The sequence below is a fragment of the Cyrtonyx montezumae genome, unplaced genomic scaffold, assembly GCF_038088225.1.
Source record: "Cyrtonyx montezumae isolate F1298 unplaced genomic scaffold, pur_monq_1.0 scaffold_5, whole genome shotgun sequence".
Classification (NCBI taxonomy): Eukaryota; Metazoa; Chordata; class Aves; order Galliformes; family Odontophoridae; genus Cyrtonyx; species Cyrtonyx montezumae.
The window spans coordinates 18,353,055-18,372,703 of record NW_027072056.1 but is presented as its reverse complement, the minus strand read 5'-3'; the positions used below and the strand labels follow the sequence as shown (position 1 = coordinate 18,372,703).

The 19,649-nt window shown below is 42.5% G+C and overlaps 1 protein-coding gene across 1 annotated transcript in view; it reads right to left on the bottom strand.

The window, feature by feature from the left end:
• SPATA16 (spermatogenesis associated 16) overlaps positions 1-19,649 on the bottom strand; it is a 70,461-nt gene that overhangs the window by 35,775 nt on the left and 15,037 nt on the right. Inside the window, exons 3-4 of the mRNA XM_065748416.1 lie at positions 18,895-19,040; positions 9,774-9,863 (exon numbers count right to left, since the gene is read on the bottom strand). Of these exons, the coding sequence (XP_065604488.1) occupies positions 9,774-9,863; positions 18,895-19,040 (236 nt within the window). The remainder of the gene's footprint in view (positions 1-9,773; positions 9,864-18,894; positions 19,041-19,649) is intronic.

The following is a 19,649-nucleotide window of genomic DNA, read 5'->3' as shown; positions in this document are numbered from 1 at the left end:
GTTTGGACCAAAAGATTACGGGTAACTCCGCATTTTTGTCCAACTTTAAGACAAACATTAGTAAGTGTTTTCAGAGAGCTAAACTACCTGCATACAAACATTTTAAATATCTTTTTTTCCATATTTCACTCTGAGAAAATAGTTAATGACAGCTCAACAAGAGATAAATGTTTTGCTTTAAAGCATTTGTGGGTGAGATATCTTTTATGCAAGTTTTTTATAAGATAGTATCAAGGTGTATAAAACCCCATGGTTGGGCAGCCTGAGGAAATCAGTGTATGGCATACTCAGGCTTAGTACACCTATGATTAAACTTTATCTTAAGAAAAACCCCAAGTCCAAAGTAATCAGCTATCTTGCTACCTAATTGTGTATGCCTTAGTACTCCCAGCGTCTGTTGCAATCATTGCATTCCTCTTTCTAGACTGAGAGATATTAAAAACTATTGTGCAATGGATATTAATGCAGAGTCTAAAGAGACTTTAGAAAATCAGTTTGCTTTTATGGCTGCCTCTCCACACTGCTTTCCTTTCCTGTTCCTCTAGAGATTCCAAATCCAATTAAATGTGACTAGATGTAATTCCAAATTGTCACTTTAGTCAATTAAACATATAATAATCTTGTGTACCTAATTACTAGCACTGAAAGTTTATTTGTTGATGTAGTGCTATCAATGTGTACTTCTGCATGTTCCCCTTATCATTGCCTATATATTAATTGTGCTTTGACATTACTGTAAATTGAATTTGAAATTTCCCCCTAGTTAAAAGTGTCTCACAAACAGTAATCCCAATCCTGTTGTAATACCCTTTCAGAATGTACTTTCCAAGGCTGTATTATGTTCTTAATGAGATATAACCAAAAATACACAGATTTAACAATAAACATTTCAAAGCAGGCCCAGTATCAGGGGGTAACATATTGTTACAAACAGGAACTAAATCTTCCCTTAGATGTTCACATGAAGCTCCCGTTAATTTCACTGGGAGAAAAGCAATTTTGAAGGATACATGGATTTCTGCATAAGGACTGGATTTAACCATAAGCTTTATCCAACTCTCATTCAAATCACTGGCAAAAATCCTCTTGATTGCACTAGAACAAAGAGCAGCTTCTAATTGAACATTGTTAGCCCAGCTGGCACAGGATGAACAAAGGATGAAATCCTCACTGTGCTGAAAATCACTGGCAGAACTCTCACCAACTCCAAACGATGCCAGGATTTAATCCTGGGAATGACATACGAGTATCCTATGGGTGAAATGGAGAAGGCGAGCAAAGTATCCAGTGCTGTCAGCAATGGTTTTGGGAAGAGCTGACTGCCGTCTCCTGGCACACAATGGGAAAATAAGCACATGGCTTAAAAGTGAGGGAAGGCTTTTAAGGAATCTCACATTTCTTTGTGCTGTGATGCCTGTGGTCCACTAGAGGTGGTCTACAAAGCTTCCAGCCCCCACAACATTGGCACTCACAGGTATCATGATCTCTAGCAGCATGTGCAAGTGGAGGTGGTCTCCTTGTGAGAAAAAAGGAACTTTCAATCTAAATTTAGGGCAGTTCTCAAGTACTAAAGCCTGGCATTTTTTGGAGTCAAATGACATTTGCAAATGGTCATTTACAATTTAGGTTCCTATAGATTTGCTGCCATTTCAGAGATTAAAACTGGCAAATCCTTAACTGCAGCATCACCCTGTCTCCATCTCACACAGTGGTGCTGCCACGGGTCATAGAATCATATAATCATTAAGGCTGGAAAAGACCTCTAAGATCATCTAGTCCAGCAGTCAGCCTACCGCCAACACTGCCCGCTAACCATGTCCCTCAGTGTCACTTCTCCCCAGTCCTTGAACACCTCCAGGGACGGTGACTCGTCCACTTCCTGGATGAGTCACTTCATCTCTCTGTTTCCCAGCGTCAGCTGTAACATGAAGACAGTCATATTTGACTGATTTACGTAGTTGGTGTGTGAGACCCCCCGGTACAAGCTGCCTTTTACTAATTCTTCGTGGCATGCTCAGCACAATGTCACTCTGATCATGGCAGAGGTCTCTGGGTACCGCTGCACTTCAGACAAACACCCTTCCTCTTTGTTCTTCCTTCTTAATTTGCTCTTATTTAAATAATCAGAATCCCACTTACATTTCAGGCATTCATGTTTAGTTTTTCAACATCTGCTTTTATCCCTGCTGGCTTTCCCTTGTATCACTGCGTGTCACACTGGGAACAGCAAGGCACATACATGAAAACGCTCCGAGCCTTTCGCGTGCCTCCATCTCCATTTCACCTCTCACTTCCTCGGCCATCAGGGAGTGCACACAGGTCAGGACCGATGCTTGCTGCTTTGACCTCGGGGCTTAGGAGGGACTTAAAAATTCCACTTTCAAAAGAAACGTAAGCAGTCAGGCTGTGTGAGGATGGCCTTTGTCCAACCCCAAACGGGCCTAAGTCAGACAGGTTTCTTTGATGGCCTCTGAGGTCGATTCACAGTGTCAAAGTGACGTGTGATAGGGAATTATGAGTTCCCTGACACGGGTGAAATTATGCTGGTTGAATTCAGCTGTAGGGCTGGACACTGAGAAATGTGTAGGGACCAGAACACTGAGACTGAAACCAAAGGATTGATTGAGATATCTGGGCAGGTGAAAGCCTGGCTCCTAGCGAAGTACACGTAGACAGGACATGTTATGCTGGGCACCCAGTGAGGACCCATCCTTTTGGCCCACAGAAATCCAGGTGGCACGGCCTTCTCTAAGGCACATAAGAGTGCACACTTTGAGAAGAGACTTCACTGAAATATTATTTAAGGAAATGCCATTTATAAAATTACTATTTAGGATCCTCAGCCAGTGACTGAGCTCATTAACATTTTTATCTCCTTCCTTACTTGGAGTGAAAGCCTATCACATGTGTATCTCTAAAGACATCGTTCTTGTTGTTTTTCTCTTTTCTAATGGTTGTATGTCTGATGGCATTTCAGCAAAGCTGACAATCCTTCCTTTGATGATATGGCCATCTGGAAGTTTCCTTCATTATGGGGAGGACCCTCCTTTATTTTAAAATGGACTCATTTGTCACACATTTTTACACTACACAAGGTAATGCTTCCATTTCCTTCAGTGTACTAATGAAGGAGAGAGACATTTACTTTCCTAACACTGACACAAAAATACCAAAAAATGAGGGATGAGATTCAAACTTCTGAAACTTCACTTATGTCTGATGAAGTTTTCCAGGGATCAGCTGAAGAATTTAGCTGAAATAATCACATTCCTGTGTAACTCTGTAATTCAGATTATTGTTTCCGTTTCTGTTTGCATGTGTACATAGGTATTGTCTGGGTTATTTCCATGTCACTTACACTTTTATCCTCACTAAATAAATGTTGTGACTCTTAAAAACAAGTTTGATGCCAAACTGAGAAAACACTAAATGCTCTGTGATGACTAAATAGCCATCCACTGTGAATTAGAGTCAAATATAAAAGTAAAATTACATGTCAAATGAAGGATACAGAAGTCTGTAACACACTGCAGGAGTGCATTCTTATTGAAGGTTTATGGGGATAATATATGTCTTGAGAATGAAGCAGCGTTGTTTTAGAAGGTCACTGCTACTCCATAGATAAAAGGAGCTTTATGGTGTGTACGTTAGAAGAAGGGTAGGATTAATTCACCTCCCTAACAGGGATTTGGGAAGAGCAGAAAGCTGAAGTCCTTGAACAAAGAGTCTTGCTGGTGAGTTAACTGATAAGCACAGAAAGGGAATGAGGGACCATTTCCTGCCCTGTTCCAATATCAATATTGTAGATACCATGTTTCAGTGGTACGTGAGGGGGAAAGTGGGTCCTTCCTGCCTCCTCCTGCAGCTGCAGGTCCCAGGACAGCGGGTGCATGAAGAGATGGGCAGTCAGGGCTGGGGACTGGAGTCAGCTGCTGTGTTGTGTGGAGATTCAGGGCTGCAAAAGCTGGCCAGCCACAGACCTCGCTCTGCCTTGGTATAAAAGTCTAACAGCAAAGTACCGACAGACGCGTTCACTTCCGACTTCTCACACCATCACTTCATACGATATTCAGAAATAGCGACCTCTCATTTGCAGACCCCCACTGCTCACAGCTGCTGAACCCACCCCAGCTCCTGCAGGAGGCCTGGATCTGAAGGTGCCGTGCTCTACCTGCTCCATCCAACCACTTGGTGGTGCAGAACAATAAGATATATTTCTCTTCGTGCAAGTGAACAGCACACCGCAGATCCCAAGCTGCCTCCCTAAGCCCCTCGACACAAATGCATAGGCCTTGCAGGAACAGCCATAAATGGTTCCCGCTGCCTGACAGCTGCTGACACCAAGTGAGGGCTCAGCCCTCCCGAGTGGCAGGAAATTACCTTTGCTCTCTGCTTCAAGTGATCTCACCTGGATCTGCAGTCAGTGGTACTACAGAGGGCCTCAGGCAGTGCCCTGGGTAGCAGAGCTGTTGTTGGAAAGTGGTAAGTTAATCTCAGATTCTTTCCCTGCTGCCCCCAGTTTAATAGGAACTTTAATATTCTTATACGAGACCACCTCTGATGGAGGCATTGGGGTATGTGGGCTCCACTATTCCAGTGTTGAGTCCGAGATGCGAGACACAAAATTAAAAACATGCTCTCTGCTGGATGACCTTTCTTAGTTTTGTCTGAGATTGGAAAAGGAAACTGATGTTTATAGCTGGAGTAAGTAGGAAGTAGTCATTGTAATGTAATTATCCTATTTGGAAAGGGAACAAAATAATAGCAGTTAATTTTTAAACATCCTCATATATCCTAAATAAATGTGAGCTCATTACTCTGAGGTTTATGGAGATACGTGAAAACCATGAGACGATGAGAAACAGAACTCCAGAATACTGAGCAGGAAGGAAATAAGTGATGTCAGAATTTACCTCTGTGTGGACTTTCCCGAGTGGCATTGTGAAAATCCCCCTGCTCCCTGAGTGCAACAAACAAACAGTAACTGCTGCAGAGAACTGGTTAACTCTTTGCTTTTAAACATTTTACTGGTGGGCCTTAAATGTGTTGGGAAGCTGCTCTAAACCAGTGGCAGGGGGGGTCCAAGACATTGGGCACTGAGCCCAGCTGTGAGCTGGGGGGGCTGTTTGGAAAAGGCTGGGGTGAGGAACTGTGAATGGATGGAGGTGCAGCTTTGTGCTGGTGCTGACTGATGTTTGGCACCTGGGCATCTTGAGCAATAAAGAATAACGTGTGGGAATAACGGCCAGTAACTCCAGGCAGAGACCAACATCGTATGTTGGTGTCAAGTTAAATAATAGGCAGCGTGGGCTTTCCTTGGGGCTCTGAGTGATCCCAGTGCTTGTCAAAGCCAGTCTCCTGGACCCGATTTACGAAGCATTCTTTTCCAAATGTTACCCTGGGGATGCCATGGAGCTGGTGGGAGCACAGGAATGCTTGGTGTGGGGGCAGACAAGACCCCATGCCAACCCTGCAATGTCCTCCCCCCCCCCCGTGCTGGTGCAGCCCAGGCGCTCACAGTGTTCACAGGTGAGGGGCTGTTTCTATGACAACAAGTGCTGTTAAAGAATTTCCTCTCTGTTTATTTCCATTTAGGAAGAAGCAGAAACAATAAGGATGGGGAAAGGATATGAACTTTGCAAGAAGAAACCCAGGCAGGGCTTAAAGTCAGGCCGCCCCCTGTAGTACCTTCCTCTTGCCCAAGTGTTGGCATGCCTTTCCTCAGTACAACTGCACGCTTTGCAAAGCAATGCTGAATGCAGCAGCTAACCTGGGCTGCACACTTGTCACACCTGTCTTTCACCTTCTGAGCTTTCACTTGTCACCAAAGTGGGACCTGGATCCACACAGAGGGCTGAGGTTTACTCCTGGAAGATCTGGCTTGCTTTCCAGCTGATGGGATTATCATGATTTTCTTGCCAAAAAGCTGAGTCAGCCATACTGCAGCTATTCAGATCCCCAATCTTATTCCTTCTTAAGGATTGCTTACCCGGGCTCTGTGCAGTCAGATGAAGATGAGTTGTTTGTTCTGGCAGAGGCACAGGCAGTCTGTTTTCCCCTACATGTATACAACTAATTTCAAGTCACTACTGTTCTAGCTAGTGATAAAAGAGCTATCTTAAGCTTTTCACAGAACACAGTGACACTGTTAAATCAGCACAGCATTTTGATTAGCAGAAAGATGAGAGCTATATGGCTTAATGATAAAAAGGGGTGAAATCCCTTCTGTAGCTTAAACTTCGGTTTCAAAGCAAATAGGAAGCCTGATCTTTCTGTACGTTGCTGACTTTCACCTTACTGCTGCTCCAAGGCTCTTCAGTACTGGCAATAGGCTGCACTCTTGGAGTAAGGAAGAAAAATTGTTTTCATGCCTTGTTGCTCGCAGGGTCAGACCTCTTGTCACAGCCACATAACAGGAGCTGTGGGGTCACTGCTGCAAGGCATGGGGACGTGGAGGATGCACAAGCTCTGATTCCTCCTGCAGAAGCTCTGAGGCTCACCCATGGGTCTGCGTCCCCTGTTTTGCAGCCTTGCCCTTGAAAGAAGCACTTGTGTCTTGACTGCTTTGTCCTTGGGACTGGTAGGGGCCTCCCAGGCTCTGCTGTGTCTTGCACATCCTCATCTCATCCTTCCCAAAGGCAGCAGTCCTTATGCTGCCAGGAAGGTGGGGACCCTTCAGCTTTCTCTGCACACATTTTCTCAGCATTGTGACAGAACCCAGCCCAGGGCTCTCTTCTGAAGTTTTCCAATCTTGTTATTAAGGGATCTTTTCATCAGCTGTGACCATGCTTCCTTCACCAGGGTACTCTCAGTAGCTGCTGTCAAGGCTGATCCTGAGCCTAAATGCCTTCTAATGCCTAAAGCTTCCTGGTAACTTCCAGACTAAATTTATGTATAATGAATTTATGCCCATTTGTTCGAAGGCCAAGATGGTCTTTCAACCAGAATAGGTTTGCTCCCTTCTGAGGCTTAAATCTTTGCTGTGTTTGTCAAGAGCAGTCTCTGAACAATAGAGGATAAATATATTTACTAGCTGACACCTTAGTGAAAGTGGCTGCAGTGCTTTGGAATTCATCACTTGCAGATGCTCTGACCCTGCATGGCGTTCCTGGGATTGCTTTACAGTGCCAAATGGCCTTAGGCTGCACTCTACATGGTGGCATCCTGGCACAGCACTTCCCTGAAGATATTGCAATGCAGCCAACAGATTGCAGAAGCGTCGCAGATGTGGGCAGATCGGGCTAACAGATGCCCTTGCATTCCAACTACTTCATACACTAACTGTACTTGGCACTGGTGAGGCCATAGCTCGAAGTGCTGCATTCAGTTTTGGGCTCCTCAGTGCAAGAAAGACATTGAGGCACTGGAGCATGTCCAGAGAGAGGCAGCAAAGCTGTGAGAGGTCTGGAGAAAGAGTCTGATAAGAAGAGGCTGAGGGAACTGGGATGGTTTGCTCAGGAGGAGGCCTATGGGAGTCTTCATTGCATCCTACAGCTCCCTGAGAGGAGGTTGTGGCAAGGTGGGGTCAGCCTCTGCTCCCAGGTAGCAGCAACAGGACAAGAGGTGATGGCCTCAAGTGATGGGATGCACTGGGGTTGGGCTTGGAGGTTTTTTCCAACCTTAACAGTTCTATGAACTGTGGGCTGATGAGCGGTAGTGAAAGTTGCACACAAAGGAACTTGGGAAATGCTTAAATTAGAGCAGACCCCGCTCTAGCTTGTGGCTTTCTCTGAACCAAAGAACATCCTCAGAGATGAACTCCCTTGGAATCTCAGGTAGGCAGAGGTAAATGTCTTTACCTGCGCTCTTGTGCACAGCAGTGCTGTTCACAACCAACCTCTCCTGTTTATGTACGCATATGGTGTTCTGGGGGTATTTGACAGAGTATACAATCACTTAAAAACTCACGGGGAAGTGGAAGGTGAGGAACACTCAAAGAGCAAGCTGAAATAAATGACAGATTGTACCAACAAAAAACAAGTCTGCATTTCCAGATATTGCTGAATGCCTGAGAGCTGCGGTGGGCAGAGTACGTGCTGCACCATTAATGGTTCAGCTGAGACCAGTGACTCCGGTGAGGTGACAGGAGCGGTGCTAAGCTTAGTTTAACACAATCTGCAGAAGCAGCTCTGCACAGTTGCTATAACACCGTGTTAAACTAGGCTAAACTCTGAATGCTGCCATAGTCGCTGCTTTTGGAACTGCTCTGGATTCAATCTGTCAGAACGTTCCTCTCCTTTACAGAATACATAATCTCATTTAAAATCATCTCGTTTCCTGAAAGCTTCTCAATGTGGGGAAAAAAGGCTGACACAGTTCCCTCTTGCCTGCTGATGTAGTAAACCTACTGATTGCTTATCTGCAGTAACACTGACCGCCATTTTTATTTTTTAATATTTATGAACGTCTTCTAGGTTCATACTGTTTTCTTAAACATGGACATTTTAATGTACTGCTTCTTCCAAAAGATTCTAAAGGTGTACTTTTTGAAGAAGTGTGCTGCTTGTTTTTTTGTTGTTGTTAAATCTTCAACCTGACCTCTGGGGAAAAATAAAAACTAGGTTTATCTGAATTCACATTTCCAGATGAATTAGCAAAACCTGTTCCATCATCTTGGAGAACTGTTTCTCCCCATCCTGACAGCCACTGGCACAGCTGCCAGGGGAATGGTGGAGCCACCGTCCCTGGAGGTGTTCCAGAGCCATGGGGATCTGGCACTGAGGGGTGTGAGCAGTGGGTGTGTGTGGAGGGAGTTGGGCTGGAGGAGATTAATGGTCTTCTCCAACCTTAGTGATTCTATGTTTGTATGTAAAAACAAGTGTAGATTACTGTGATGATATCTCAGTGTCTGGAAGAAATACAATGCTTGTCCCTATTTTTTTTTAATTTGGAGTTCAGCAGAGACAATTGGTGTTTGTTTTCCCAAACTCTGCCTGAAACTGTGCTTTGGAAAAGTTTTCTTTCAGCCCTTCCCCCAGAGTTTTTTCTTGCTATTCTGATAGCTTCAGAGTTCTACCTCTTGCATCCATCTTAAATGATCAGCAAAGTGACCCTCTTAGTCTCTTGCCTAATTCACACTGAGTGTTCTACCATTAGTTAGCTAATGATTTGTGAAATACTTTGTGGTATACCGTGTGGTCTTCAGCTGAACACTCCTCTGTAAGTGATGTTAGCTGTAATGATGATACATGGCTAGCCCCCACAGCATTCCCCCATGCATTTCTTTCAGTTAAGCATGTTCAGTGGATTAAAAACTCCAGTTGCATGTCGAAACTTTTAGCTCTTGGCAGTGCAATGCCAGCAGAGCTTCCTCTCACAGATCCTCCCCTGCCAGCAGTTTCTGTTCACACCAGCGGTCTCATCAGCTGCACCCAAGCTACATTTTTCAGAACAGTGTACACTAAAGTCATATGCTTTTTTTTCTTTTTTTCTTTCTTTATTTTCCCCCTCCACCAACCTTCTCAGCACCCTCTTGAGAGAATGCAGAAAGCAAAAGATGCATGTAGATTTGACCCCAGAGTGCCAACCGTGGCCCTCTCTTAAGCCTGACAATAAGTGCTCCTACGTGCATTGGCCTCAATGCGACCAGTTATTTGGGGATTACTTGTGGTACTCTGACTAGGAGTACTGGAGCTCTGCTGCATGTGAGATCATACACAAAAACCTCCCACTGATTTTGGAAAAGCTTGGGTATAGCTTGATATCCTTGCTACAGAGAACTGGATTGAGAGAGATGAAGAGAAGCCATTAGACGAATTCATGAGCACGATTACCTTGCAGCTTCAGAGTATCTCTCCAACCACCTGAAGACAGCAGCTTGACAGAGGTGGTTCCGGAAATAGGCTGGATTCAGAATAACGCTCCTTTAAAAGAAGGGGGACGATAAACTTGAGATTTCACATTCTCACATCATTAAAAACTGATAATAATGAAACTGAGATGGGGATGAATCCTGTAAACACTTCTACAAACCTCAACAGTCCCATTTTATATCTCCAACATAATGTAGACTGTCCCTCTTGACATCCATGACAACAAGACTTATTACAGCTGTTACTGAGGTTGTACCATAAAAGCAGTTTCATTAGGGTTTTTTGCATTGTTATGGAAACACAAAGATGCTCCTATGGTTATATGCTATATTGCCTTTATAACATAAGAATCTGCAGGGGGCATTGTGCTGGTTAACCCCCAGCTCCAGAAATGGATGTGAGTTGTATGACTGTGACTTAGAAAGCTGTGCATCTGGAATGTATTTTAATATCAACTTGGAAGATTTTAAAAGATTTTATCCTCTCAGTAACAAAATAATGGTACCAACAGCAAATGCTGCAGTTCTCAGCCAAACATGGCTCAGCTCTGCAGCTCAGACAATGCAATGGTCACCAAACTCAACCAAAAAGAAATCATCAGAAGATCAAACACTATCAGCCTTTAACGATTTGACCAACGCTGTAATCCCTTACTTAGATGACAACTGGTACTTCTGCAAGCTATTCTAAAGGAGATTATTGCTGCTGTAAACTGTAGTCAACAGTTGATAATAGTAATATTGATTTTTTTTTCTTTTTTTTTTCCCCTCCAAGTTATTGGTTCCACCACAGCCAAGCAATAGCACTATGAGGGGAAAAATTAAAAAATCAATAATTCCCTGGTAGTTAGCAACACATTTTTTCCTGTAAGTCTTTGAGAAGAACGTACTGTGATAAGCTTATAATAAATACAGAATTGTAGTAGATTTTCAAAGAATTAGGTATCAGATCTCTGTTTTCCATCTTGATTTCTTACTGGTCTTAGAAAGATCGACTACTTCTCTTGATCTATAAATTCTAAACTAGGAAATATTGTGGTGTGGTCTAATAGCTTGGGCAAACACAAAAAAGCTGCCTTTGACTTCATTGCAGTCTGCTGGGCTCTCTGTAGCCGACTTGCTGAAGTAATTTCTACTTTTCTACCTCGAAGTAGATCTTTGCTGTATTGATGCAGCTCGTTTTGTGGCCTCTATGCAGAAGAGTGCTAATTAATGCCACGTATGCACAACAACTGTGCAGAGCTTTTCCCTAGCGTTTTAAATCTGACTCTGACATATTTCAGGTGTTTTCGGTGTAAAGGAAAAAGCTGGATGGAAAGTGGGAAGCAAAGGAATTAAGCAAACGAAGGTTAAGAGGAAAACCCTGATTCCAGGAAGTTTTGCTCCAAATGGAAGCAGATGGGGACCCATCTGGGCAGGCATCAGTGTGCCAGGCTGTGCATGCTGAGAACACGTCCGTGCTCCAGGACCCACCTCCAGCCACGGGCAGTCTGATTCTAGGCTGGTTAATCCAGTAATTAATTAGGAGGGATGTGCTTCAACAGGGAGGCTTGGAAGAAGAATTAGGAAAGGAAAAAGTCAGTGGACACGCCAGCTGCAGCACGCACAGGGCGATCTCTGTGTGTGGTGGTTTGTGCCATGGGCACAAGCATTGGCCCTTCGGCCTTTGTGTACCTCTCAGGGATCTTCAGGTGGAAAACGTTTCAACAGATGTCTGAATACGGATAGCTCCTAATCTGCACTGAGAGAACTTCTAATCGACAAAACTGCAAATGAAGGCTCCACGTTTGAAGATTAAAACTTGTGCTCTTGCTGGTTTGGCCCCCATCCGTCAAGTGGCTGGGTTAAAGTAAACTTGAAATAGATTTTCATTTATTTTTCATCTTCGTTGTAATCCGAAGTCTGCCTGTTAAAAGCCTTTCGTAAATCATTTGGTCAGTTTTTCTCAACAGAACACTCCTTAAGTAATGCTGTATATCAGCCTCTTTTTTGACATTTTCATTTTTTCATCTTGACACCTTCTCTTAAAAATAATACAGTGTTTGTCCCATTATCTTCCTGCCCACTGTAAGGCGTGGGGGAGAAGCAGGCATCAGCTGTCTGCATCAGAGCAATCGGAGCATGCGAATCAGAGATGCACACATTGCTTGGTGGTTTTATTTCTTCAGATGTTTCCTTCCATCTTACTGCCCAGCATTAAAAAAAAACAGGTGTGGCAAGAAACTCAGATTGCTACATAAAAACTGGCTGCTAGAAATTGCATCACCTTCTCTCCAAGGAATGCATCCTCCAAAGTCCTTCTGAATGCTGTGGAGCTTTAACTCTAATCTGTCTGACATGTAGCTGAGGCACTTTTTCAATCCCCTGCATCATTTATATTTGGCCTTTATAGGCCAAGAAAAAGTCAATGAGATGATTCTATAGATGAAACAAGTGGAAAAAATACACTTCACTACTGAAGCAGGTAACTCATTTTTCTTGCTACTACTGCAAGTAAAAGCTGGCTTGTTAGTAGAGATGCATGGCATAATTTGTTAAATTGGAGTGACAGGCTTTTTCTTTTTCATAGCTGTCCATGTCTTTCTTCAACACAATGTGGTCCTCTGTAACAATACACGGAATAGTCAGTTACAGCTGACTATTAGTGAGCAATTATGTGATTTACCAGAAGTTAGAACTTGGTGCAGAAGCAATACATGTCACTTGCTGGAACAGTGATTGTGCAAAGGGAGGTGCTGAAGTACTCACCACAGCATCAAATGCAATGACACACAAGTCATGTGCCAACTAGCATTTGTCAGGACCAGGAAGAGAAAGAGATTTGGGCTGCTTTTGTCTTTGATGAATACTGTCAGTCAATGGTGCTGGTGATCCAGCCCCAGTATGCTTAACTGATGAACCTGACAAATCCTGGCTGTTGTACAATTAGACTGAAGCTCAGCTTTCTTCTTCCATTTCATGTACAAGGCAGGTGGCTTATTAGCTGTGGTGTAGTACTGTTCTTACATCTGTTTGTGTCTGCCATGCATGTTCTGTGTTCCCAAGGGCTGCATCACAACTGGGTTAAGAGTTCAGCTGTACTACAGGCAGTCCTGAACTTACGGTAACCAGGAATCAACCTCATCCTATTTTCCCACAATTTGCATGTGCAGCTACATTGATCCATGAGGCCATTCTCTTTCCAGCATCACCAATGCCAGCCTGTGGCTGTGCCTGCTCTGTCCTGTGCTTGGAGACCTCTGGTTCCCAAGGGAAGGAGCATCCTACCTTCTCTGCCTTTGCTGCCCTCTGTTTAAAGGAGCGACATCCGATAGCTTCTGTTACACACACAAAAAAAAAAAATGCTGGAGGAGAAAGACCAGGACCATTCATTAAATGTAGCTACAGGAAAGGCTGTGCCAAAGTCTGGTTAGTGAGGAAAACCTAGCAGAGAACAGGACTTGTGAATCTCACAATTCATTAGGAATTCCTTCTAATACAGTTGTTACCATGAAACAAAACCAATAGCTACAGAGACAGGAAAACTTCTACCAGATTTATGTGGCTCAAGTAACAGGAGCTGTGGTACAGTGGAAAAAAGAAGTGCAGTTACGGCATCCACAGACAAGGAGTTTCCATGCACAGAAGAAAACTTCTTGTGAAGTTCCCATATCTAAATAGATGGAAAGGGAGGGAATGAGGGCTCCTGATAAAGCTTTCAGACACACAACACCTTTTCACTGCCAGTGAAGTGAAATATAACTGCCACGCTAAAAGGTTCTGCAGCAGCAATTTGCTTTGAATTGCAAGCATAAGACAAATGTGCTATAGAGGTTTTGATTCCTCAGCTGTGAAGGTGGTACAAAGGAGAATGTTTTCCTGTCCAGAACAAAAAGATATTTAAGAAAAACCTGTTTTGAAGCTCCTAAGGCTTCTTGACACAAATGGATATGCTCTGCCTTCCCTGAGTTGTTTGCATAACATGTTTCCAACTCGCTTCCCAGCCACGCTAGTGTCGTTTTCTTATCTCAACCACCAGCTCTTCTGATCTTTGCTATCATGCATCTCAGCTTTTATAAAATAGCTCAGTGCCACTGGACTCTTCCTCCAAAAAGGAACAGTATTTCTTTCAGGGCAAGGTTTTTTCCCCTAAATATTCTTTTCCTAAGTAGAATCCCAAACACGTTGTGCAGTGTAATCGCCATGTACTGTTACTGAAGTCAGGAGGAACACAGCCTTTCTCCCCCATGGAGAAGGACTCTGCCCATAAAACTATGTCACTGACCTAGAAATAAGATAGGTATTGGAGCTGAGAATTGGAGAACTCAGAGAAAGTAATTTAAAAAATAATAAAAAGATGAACTACTGAGAAATATTTGAAACGCGGTGAGAAGGAATTATAAACCAGAACTACTCTTAAAAAATATTATCCAGAGCATCTCAACGGAATAGCTTTGTATTAATAATATCTCATCTATTATGTATATTGCAATATGCCTGACACAATTGCTGAAGTAATTAGGTGCTGCTAATTCTTCCCTTTCTCTTCTCCTTTCTGAGGAGGTAAAGTGATTAGGAGAGTAGTTTAGAGAAAAGTATAGAGCACATTACCAACTTGCCACAGATTAGCAGCACCAGCAAATACATTTGTCCTTTTCCTTCTTTTACCTAAAGTTTGTTCTTAAGTTCTTCTATTATTTCTCCTTTTTAATGCCCAGTGACTCCATTGTATGATAGCATCATTGTGTTATTTGACTATTTAGTGTTTCATTAGGCTTTCACCATTCTATTTGCTTTAACACAGTCCTTTATTAAAGGTGCAAAATAAGAAACATGGGGGAATAGCATAGCTGATTATTGTTTCTTCTGCTTTTTTCTTTTAATCTACAAGCTGAGAATTAACCTCAATGTAAACAACTTGATTTAACCTGCCTATAATTCAAGGACCAAGAATTGAGGTGCCTTTCATTTTGTTTCTGTCAGACATTGCGTAAACCTTGACCCTAAATAATTATTTTAAACCTTTTAAAAGTGTCTGGAAAAATCACTGAGTGGAAGAAAGTAGAGGATTGAGAGCTGAATCTGTAAGGCTTCAGCTGCTCTAGGTTTATTTTCCCCCACTGTGCCTCCTGAAGAGATTCCCTCTGTTAAGTCATCACTAAAGCAATCGTGCGCTGCTTAACAGAGGTGCTATTTTCTACTTCATGCGTCTCCCTATGAATTGTGCAAGAGGCATTAGAGAGCCCTGCCTTCCATCCAGCACTTCAAAAGGCAGAGCAGGAAAAGCTTCACAGATTTAGCGCGTTTTCTATGCGCTGCCTTTCTGGAAGGGAGGGAGAGTGCTGGCACTGGGTCAGACCTGTGGAGCAGCTTGAAAGGACACAGGAAAATCTTTGCTAACCCCAAAGGTTTTTGAATAGCTTCATGCAGCAGCCCTCATGGTAACAAACTCATTTTTCAGCATTACTTAGTGGTAGTGTTAGTGAAATACAGTGCACTGTCTGATTTCTCTTCCTCCCCTGGCTCTTACATTGTGTCCCGATGGAGTTTTTGGGGAGGAAGGCAGGGAACAAAGCCTGGGACTGCATCCTTCCTGTGTTAAAGTGACTGGATCAAGCCACGTGAATGCTGTTCCTCAAATCTTGTGTGCCGTGATGGCCATGACAGCCGAATCACGTGGCATCAACGTAAATGAGTTTCATCTCACTTGGAGGGGAAAATGCAAAATAAAAAATAAACCTGAAGAGGATGTAGAGTCTCATGGGTAAAGTCATGTATGCTGTGTTTTGAAGGACCTTCCATCTTCAATTGTTCTGCAGTTCTGCATTGTGCTCTCCAATTTTGTTGAAAATTGAATCTTAACAGTTGCTGAGTTCCGTATGTGATGTACCACGGGATGTTTTTCTGTGTGTGGCTGCAGCTTTATGGATTTCTCTGTGGGGCTTGGCCTTCTGAAGAGCAGATGTAGTTGAGGGACTGCACTGCTCAAAGTTCTCTGCTTCAAGATTACTCTAATTTGGGTCAAAAATCCAACCACTGATATTACGCTGAGCAACGTGAAGCTGAAGTAGTAATCTAAGGTTTCTTATTCAGTTCTCGCCTTCTCAGACCTTTGCTGTTTTGCCATCTGCTATAATTGAAAATTGCCTTCTGCAACCAAAGGGAAAATCTAATTTCCCAGTGAGCCATATGGGGTTATTAAGATCATTAAACCCTGGTATGCCACAACGTCTGGGCCAAAAGGAGCACAGGGCATGTAAATATTGTGTGATTCATTTTATAGTTTCAGGCTGCAAGTTAGGAATTATTTTGATGGCTATCTGATGATGAAATGTGGTGGTCAAGTCAGTTACTACAGATGCTGTTTGGTGAGGTCAGCCCCTGGCACATTTCCTCAGAGCTGTGACAGATAAGGGCTGTTGTTTTTTTTTTAATAGCATTCCATCACAAAGGACAAACATTTTATATTGGTCTGAGTAGCAACCAGAACCTCATCAGGATACTCTTTTATGCCAGCGATGCTAAAGACAAGCTCAAATTTTGACGTTAAGAATCCCGAGGATACAATTTCCAGTTTGTGTGTAATCCCACACTTTGCTTCTCATACAGGATGATTCTGTCATCTATCTGGTGACAGATTTATTTTTTTTTTAAGACCAGGATAGCTGTCCCCTTGCAGATGCCTGTTCTGGAACATTTTTAAAACTGACGTGCTGGAATTTTCCTCTATTTAGTTGTGGTATTTTGCAATATTCGAGCCAAGCAAAAAGCACTTACATATATTTGATACAGCTACATATGAGAATATTAAAGCTGATTTTTGGTTAATAAGGCTCCAGAAATAAATGCAGGAGCCGTGAAATTTACATGAAATTAAAGAAAGAACAGTTCAGTAAATGCAAATAAATGCAGAAATGAATACTTTAATTTGGATTCATGATTAATACCAAAGGATTACCAGCAAACCATTACAAGGTAGTGATGACATAAAAACTCAATGGGAATAAAAATTCTATATGTGCTACTTAACTGATGGCAATAAGCTATTTTTAGTAGGACACCTCAAAGTAATGTATTTGTTCTTTTTGAAAAAATACACCTATTGATTATCTTTCAGGTTCTGCCATTATGTTAATGATATCTCAGAATATTTTTCACTGCTATATTATGTGTATCAGTTCACACAGTTTACAACGCAGCAAATACTGTCAGTAGATTTGTTCCCATTCTGCAAGTTATTAAATGAATTATACTGAAAATAGGCATTGCTGATTGCCACTTTTCTTTGAGCTATGCAGCTAAAGAAGTTAAGAACAGATTGTTATAATTATATAGAAGATAGGAGAGTGAAGAATTCCTCCTTCCTTCCGTTTTTTCTGCGATTCCCATCTGACTGCATTTATTTTTTCTGTAGATCGTGGTTTCTGTAGGTCATGGTTTCTGTTTTAAGACAATTGAAATCACAGCATGTCTGAATAGGTGTAGGTTTCTGTAGTATTACGATCGCTACTCCTTATCTTAGCGTTCTTGGAATTCATAGTTAGAAAGAGATATCAATAACATTTTTCCAAAAGTTAAAGTCCAGTAAACTGGTCACTAGTGTGACCTTTGACAACTCATGAAAAAAAAAAAAGGGTTGCTTTGTAGTTTGTGTGAGGAGCCTGTGTTTTTGGGTATATCCGCCTTCCTCACTTCCTATGCTTTGGTTACAAGTACTCCAACTGAGAGGAGTATGGCCCATCTGCCTGAGTGGTGTGCCTTGGAGTGCAACCACTCATAGAATCATAGGATGGTTGGTAAGAGGGGATCTTGAAGATCATCTCGCTCCAACCCCCCCTGCCATGGGGAAGGTTGCCAACCTGTAGGTCAGGCTGCCCGGGAGCATGGGCATTCAAGACAGAGAATCACAGGATCCTTGGAGTTGGAAGGGACCTTTAAAAGTCATCCAGTCCAACCTCCCTGCAATGAACAGGAACATCTACAGCTCGATCAGGTGCTCAGAGCCTGATCCAGCCTGGCCTTGAATGTCTTGCAGGATGGGGCATCCATCACATCTCAGGACATCCTGTTTCGGTGCTTCACCACCCTATCAACCTGGAATGGTCCTTGAAGGTACTCTGAAGGATGCAACCCCTAATAGTGTGTGGACCTTAGGTAGGCTTTGTAAACAAAGTGCTTGAGGAAAGCAGCAGCGAGAAGTGGAGCTGAGAGATGAAGCTCTCATCGTTGTTTCAGGATTCTCAGCTTTCCCATGGCATTGTTTGCTTGTACAAACCTAATGAACCTGCTGCCATGACAGCATTGCATTGCTATTCCGGCACATTGTTCCTTACTGCTGTCTCCTGTGAATTAGGCATAAGCATGTGCCTCCTCTTCTGGTGTAACTACTCTTTTGTAGTTACATTCATTTGAGATGATTGTATGAAAAAACTCACCCTGCACTAATTGCAGTGTCCATCGTAGTATATCTTGTACAATGGAAAAAATGAACAGAGACCTCAGTAATGAAGTGATGCTGGCAGGACAGGCATGTGCTTAACGGAAACTACTGTTATGCCTGAATGCTAATTAAAGGCAGCAAAAACCCAGCAAAATCCTAACTCATTTGAAATAAATGGGAATTTCAATACCACCACGTGCAAGCTTTGTTTCTGGCTTCTTTCTGCGTTGGTGTGGTGCTGGCCTTTGATGTGGATCACAACTGAGCTCACGAAGGAATAATCTAACAAAAATATCTTCCAGCCATCCCTGACCTAATCTGGCTTGAAAAAGTTCAAAAGCTCATAATATCATTATGGCCACATAAGGCTGAATGTGTTTATATTTGCCCAGTTTCAATCCTAGGATGCCCTGAGCTATCTCTGTGACTCATCTACGTACCCCTACCTACTGCATTATCAAAGCAGTAAATGCATACAGTGCTACTGCAGCCTGATGTCTGTGAGAGCTAATCTGTCCTAAACATCAGTGTGGTAAGAACTGGTTTATTGATTCTTCTCTTCTCATCATTAGACTGATTCTTCTTGCACAAGATATATTCATAGTATTTGTTAGGTTTTTGTTTCCAGTCTTTGTAGCCTATCTGATCAATATTTATTTTTTACCTGTGTGAATGATTCAGAGCAAGATCAGGCTTCCTCAGCTTTAAGTAGCAGGTTGCAAGCTTCGCCTCAATAAAACTGGCAATACTGGAAATATCTTCTGGAGATGGATCAGTGGACTTGCCTATAGCAGCACCTTTACTGCAAAGCTATACAAGAAACAAAAACATTGTTTACTGATGTTGCAATACATCTTTTGTTAGATAGCAGTAATCTTTGTAACTGATAAATGGAGAAAACTGTCTTCTAAGTAAAATATATCCTGACCTTAAATACAGTTAACACCACAGCAATCAGTACAAATATATAGGAGCATAAGGTAAAATGCAATGTCATCTTCCTGGGATGGATAGCCAAGAGAGCAGATAATAAGCTAAAAGCTAGAAAGAGCTGTTAGAAATTGTATTTTTTCCCCCATTTTCAAAATTTTTAGTCTCATCTCTAGGCTCCCAAAATCTGTGGCTGTCTTGAGACTGAGGCTGAAGGAGGTGTTTCAGAGACCCATTTACTTATTTCAGCACTGCCAGCAGTGAGCGCTGCTTTAGTCCTGAGGGTAGAAGAGTAGAGAGCTATAGATGGTAGAAAGAATGAGATTAGCTGTCTTTTCCATCTTCTTAGAATGCAGCAGATAGAAAGATCCTATGTTTTAAAAAAGAATATACTTTTCTTCAAAGATAAACAGCCTGCTGTTCATCACAGGAAATTATTTAATCAGAAATTCACTCTGTTTCATTATGTGCATCATTAGAAATAGATAA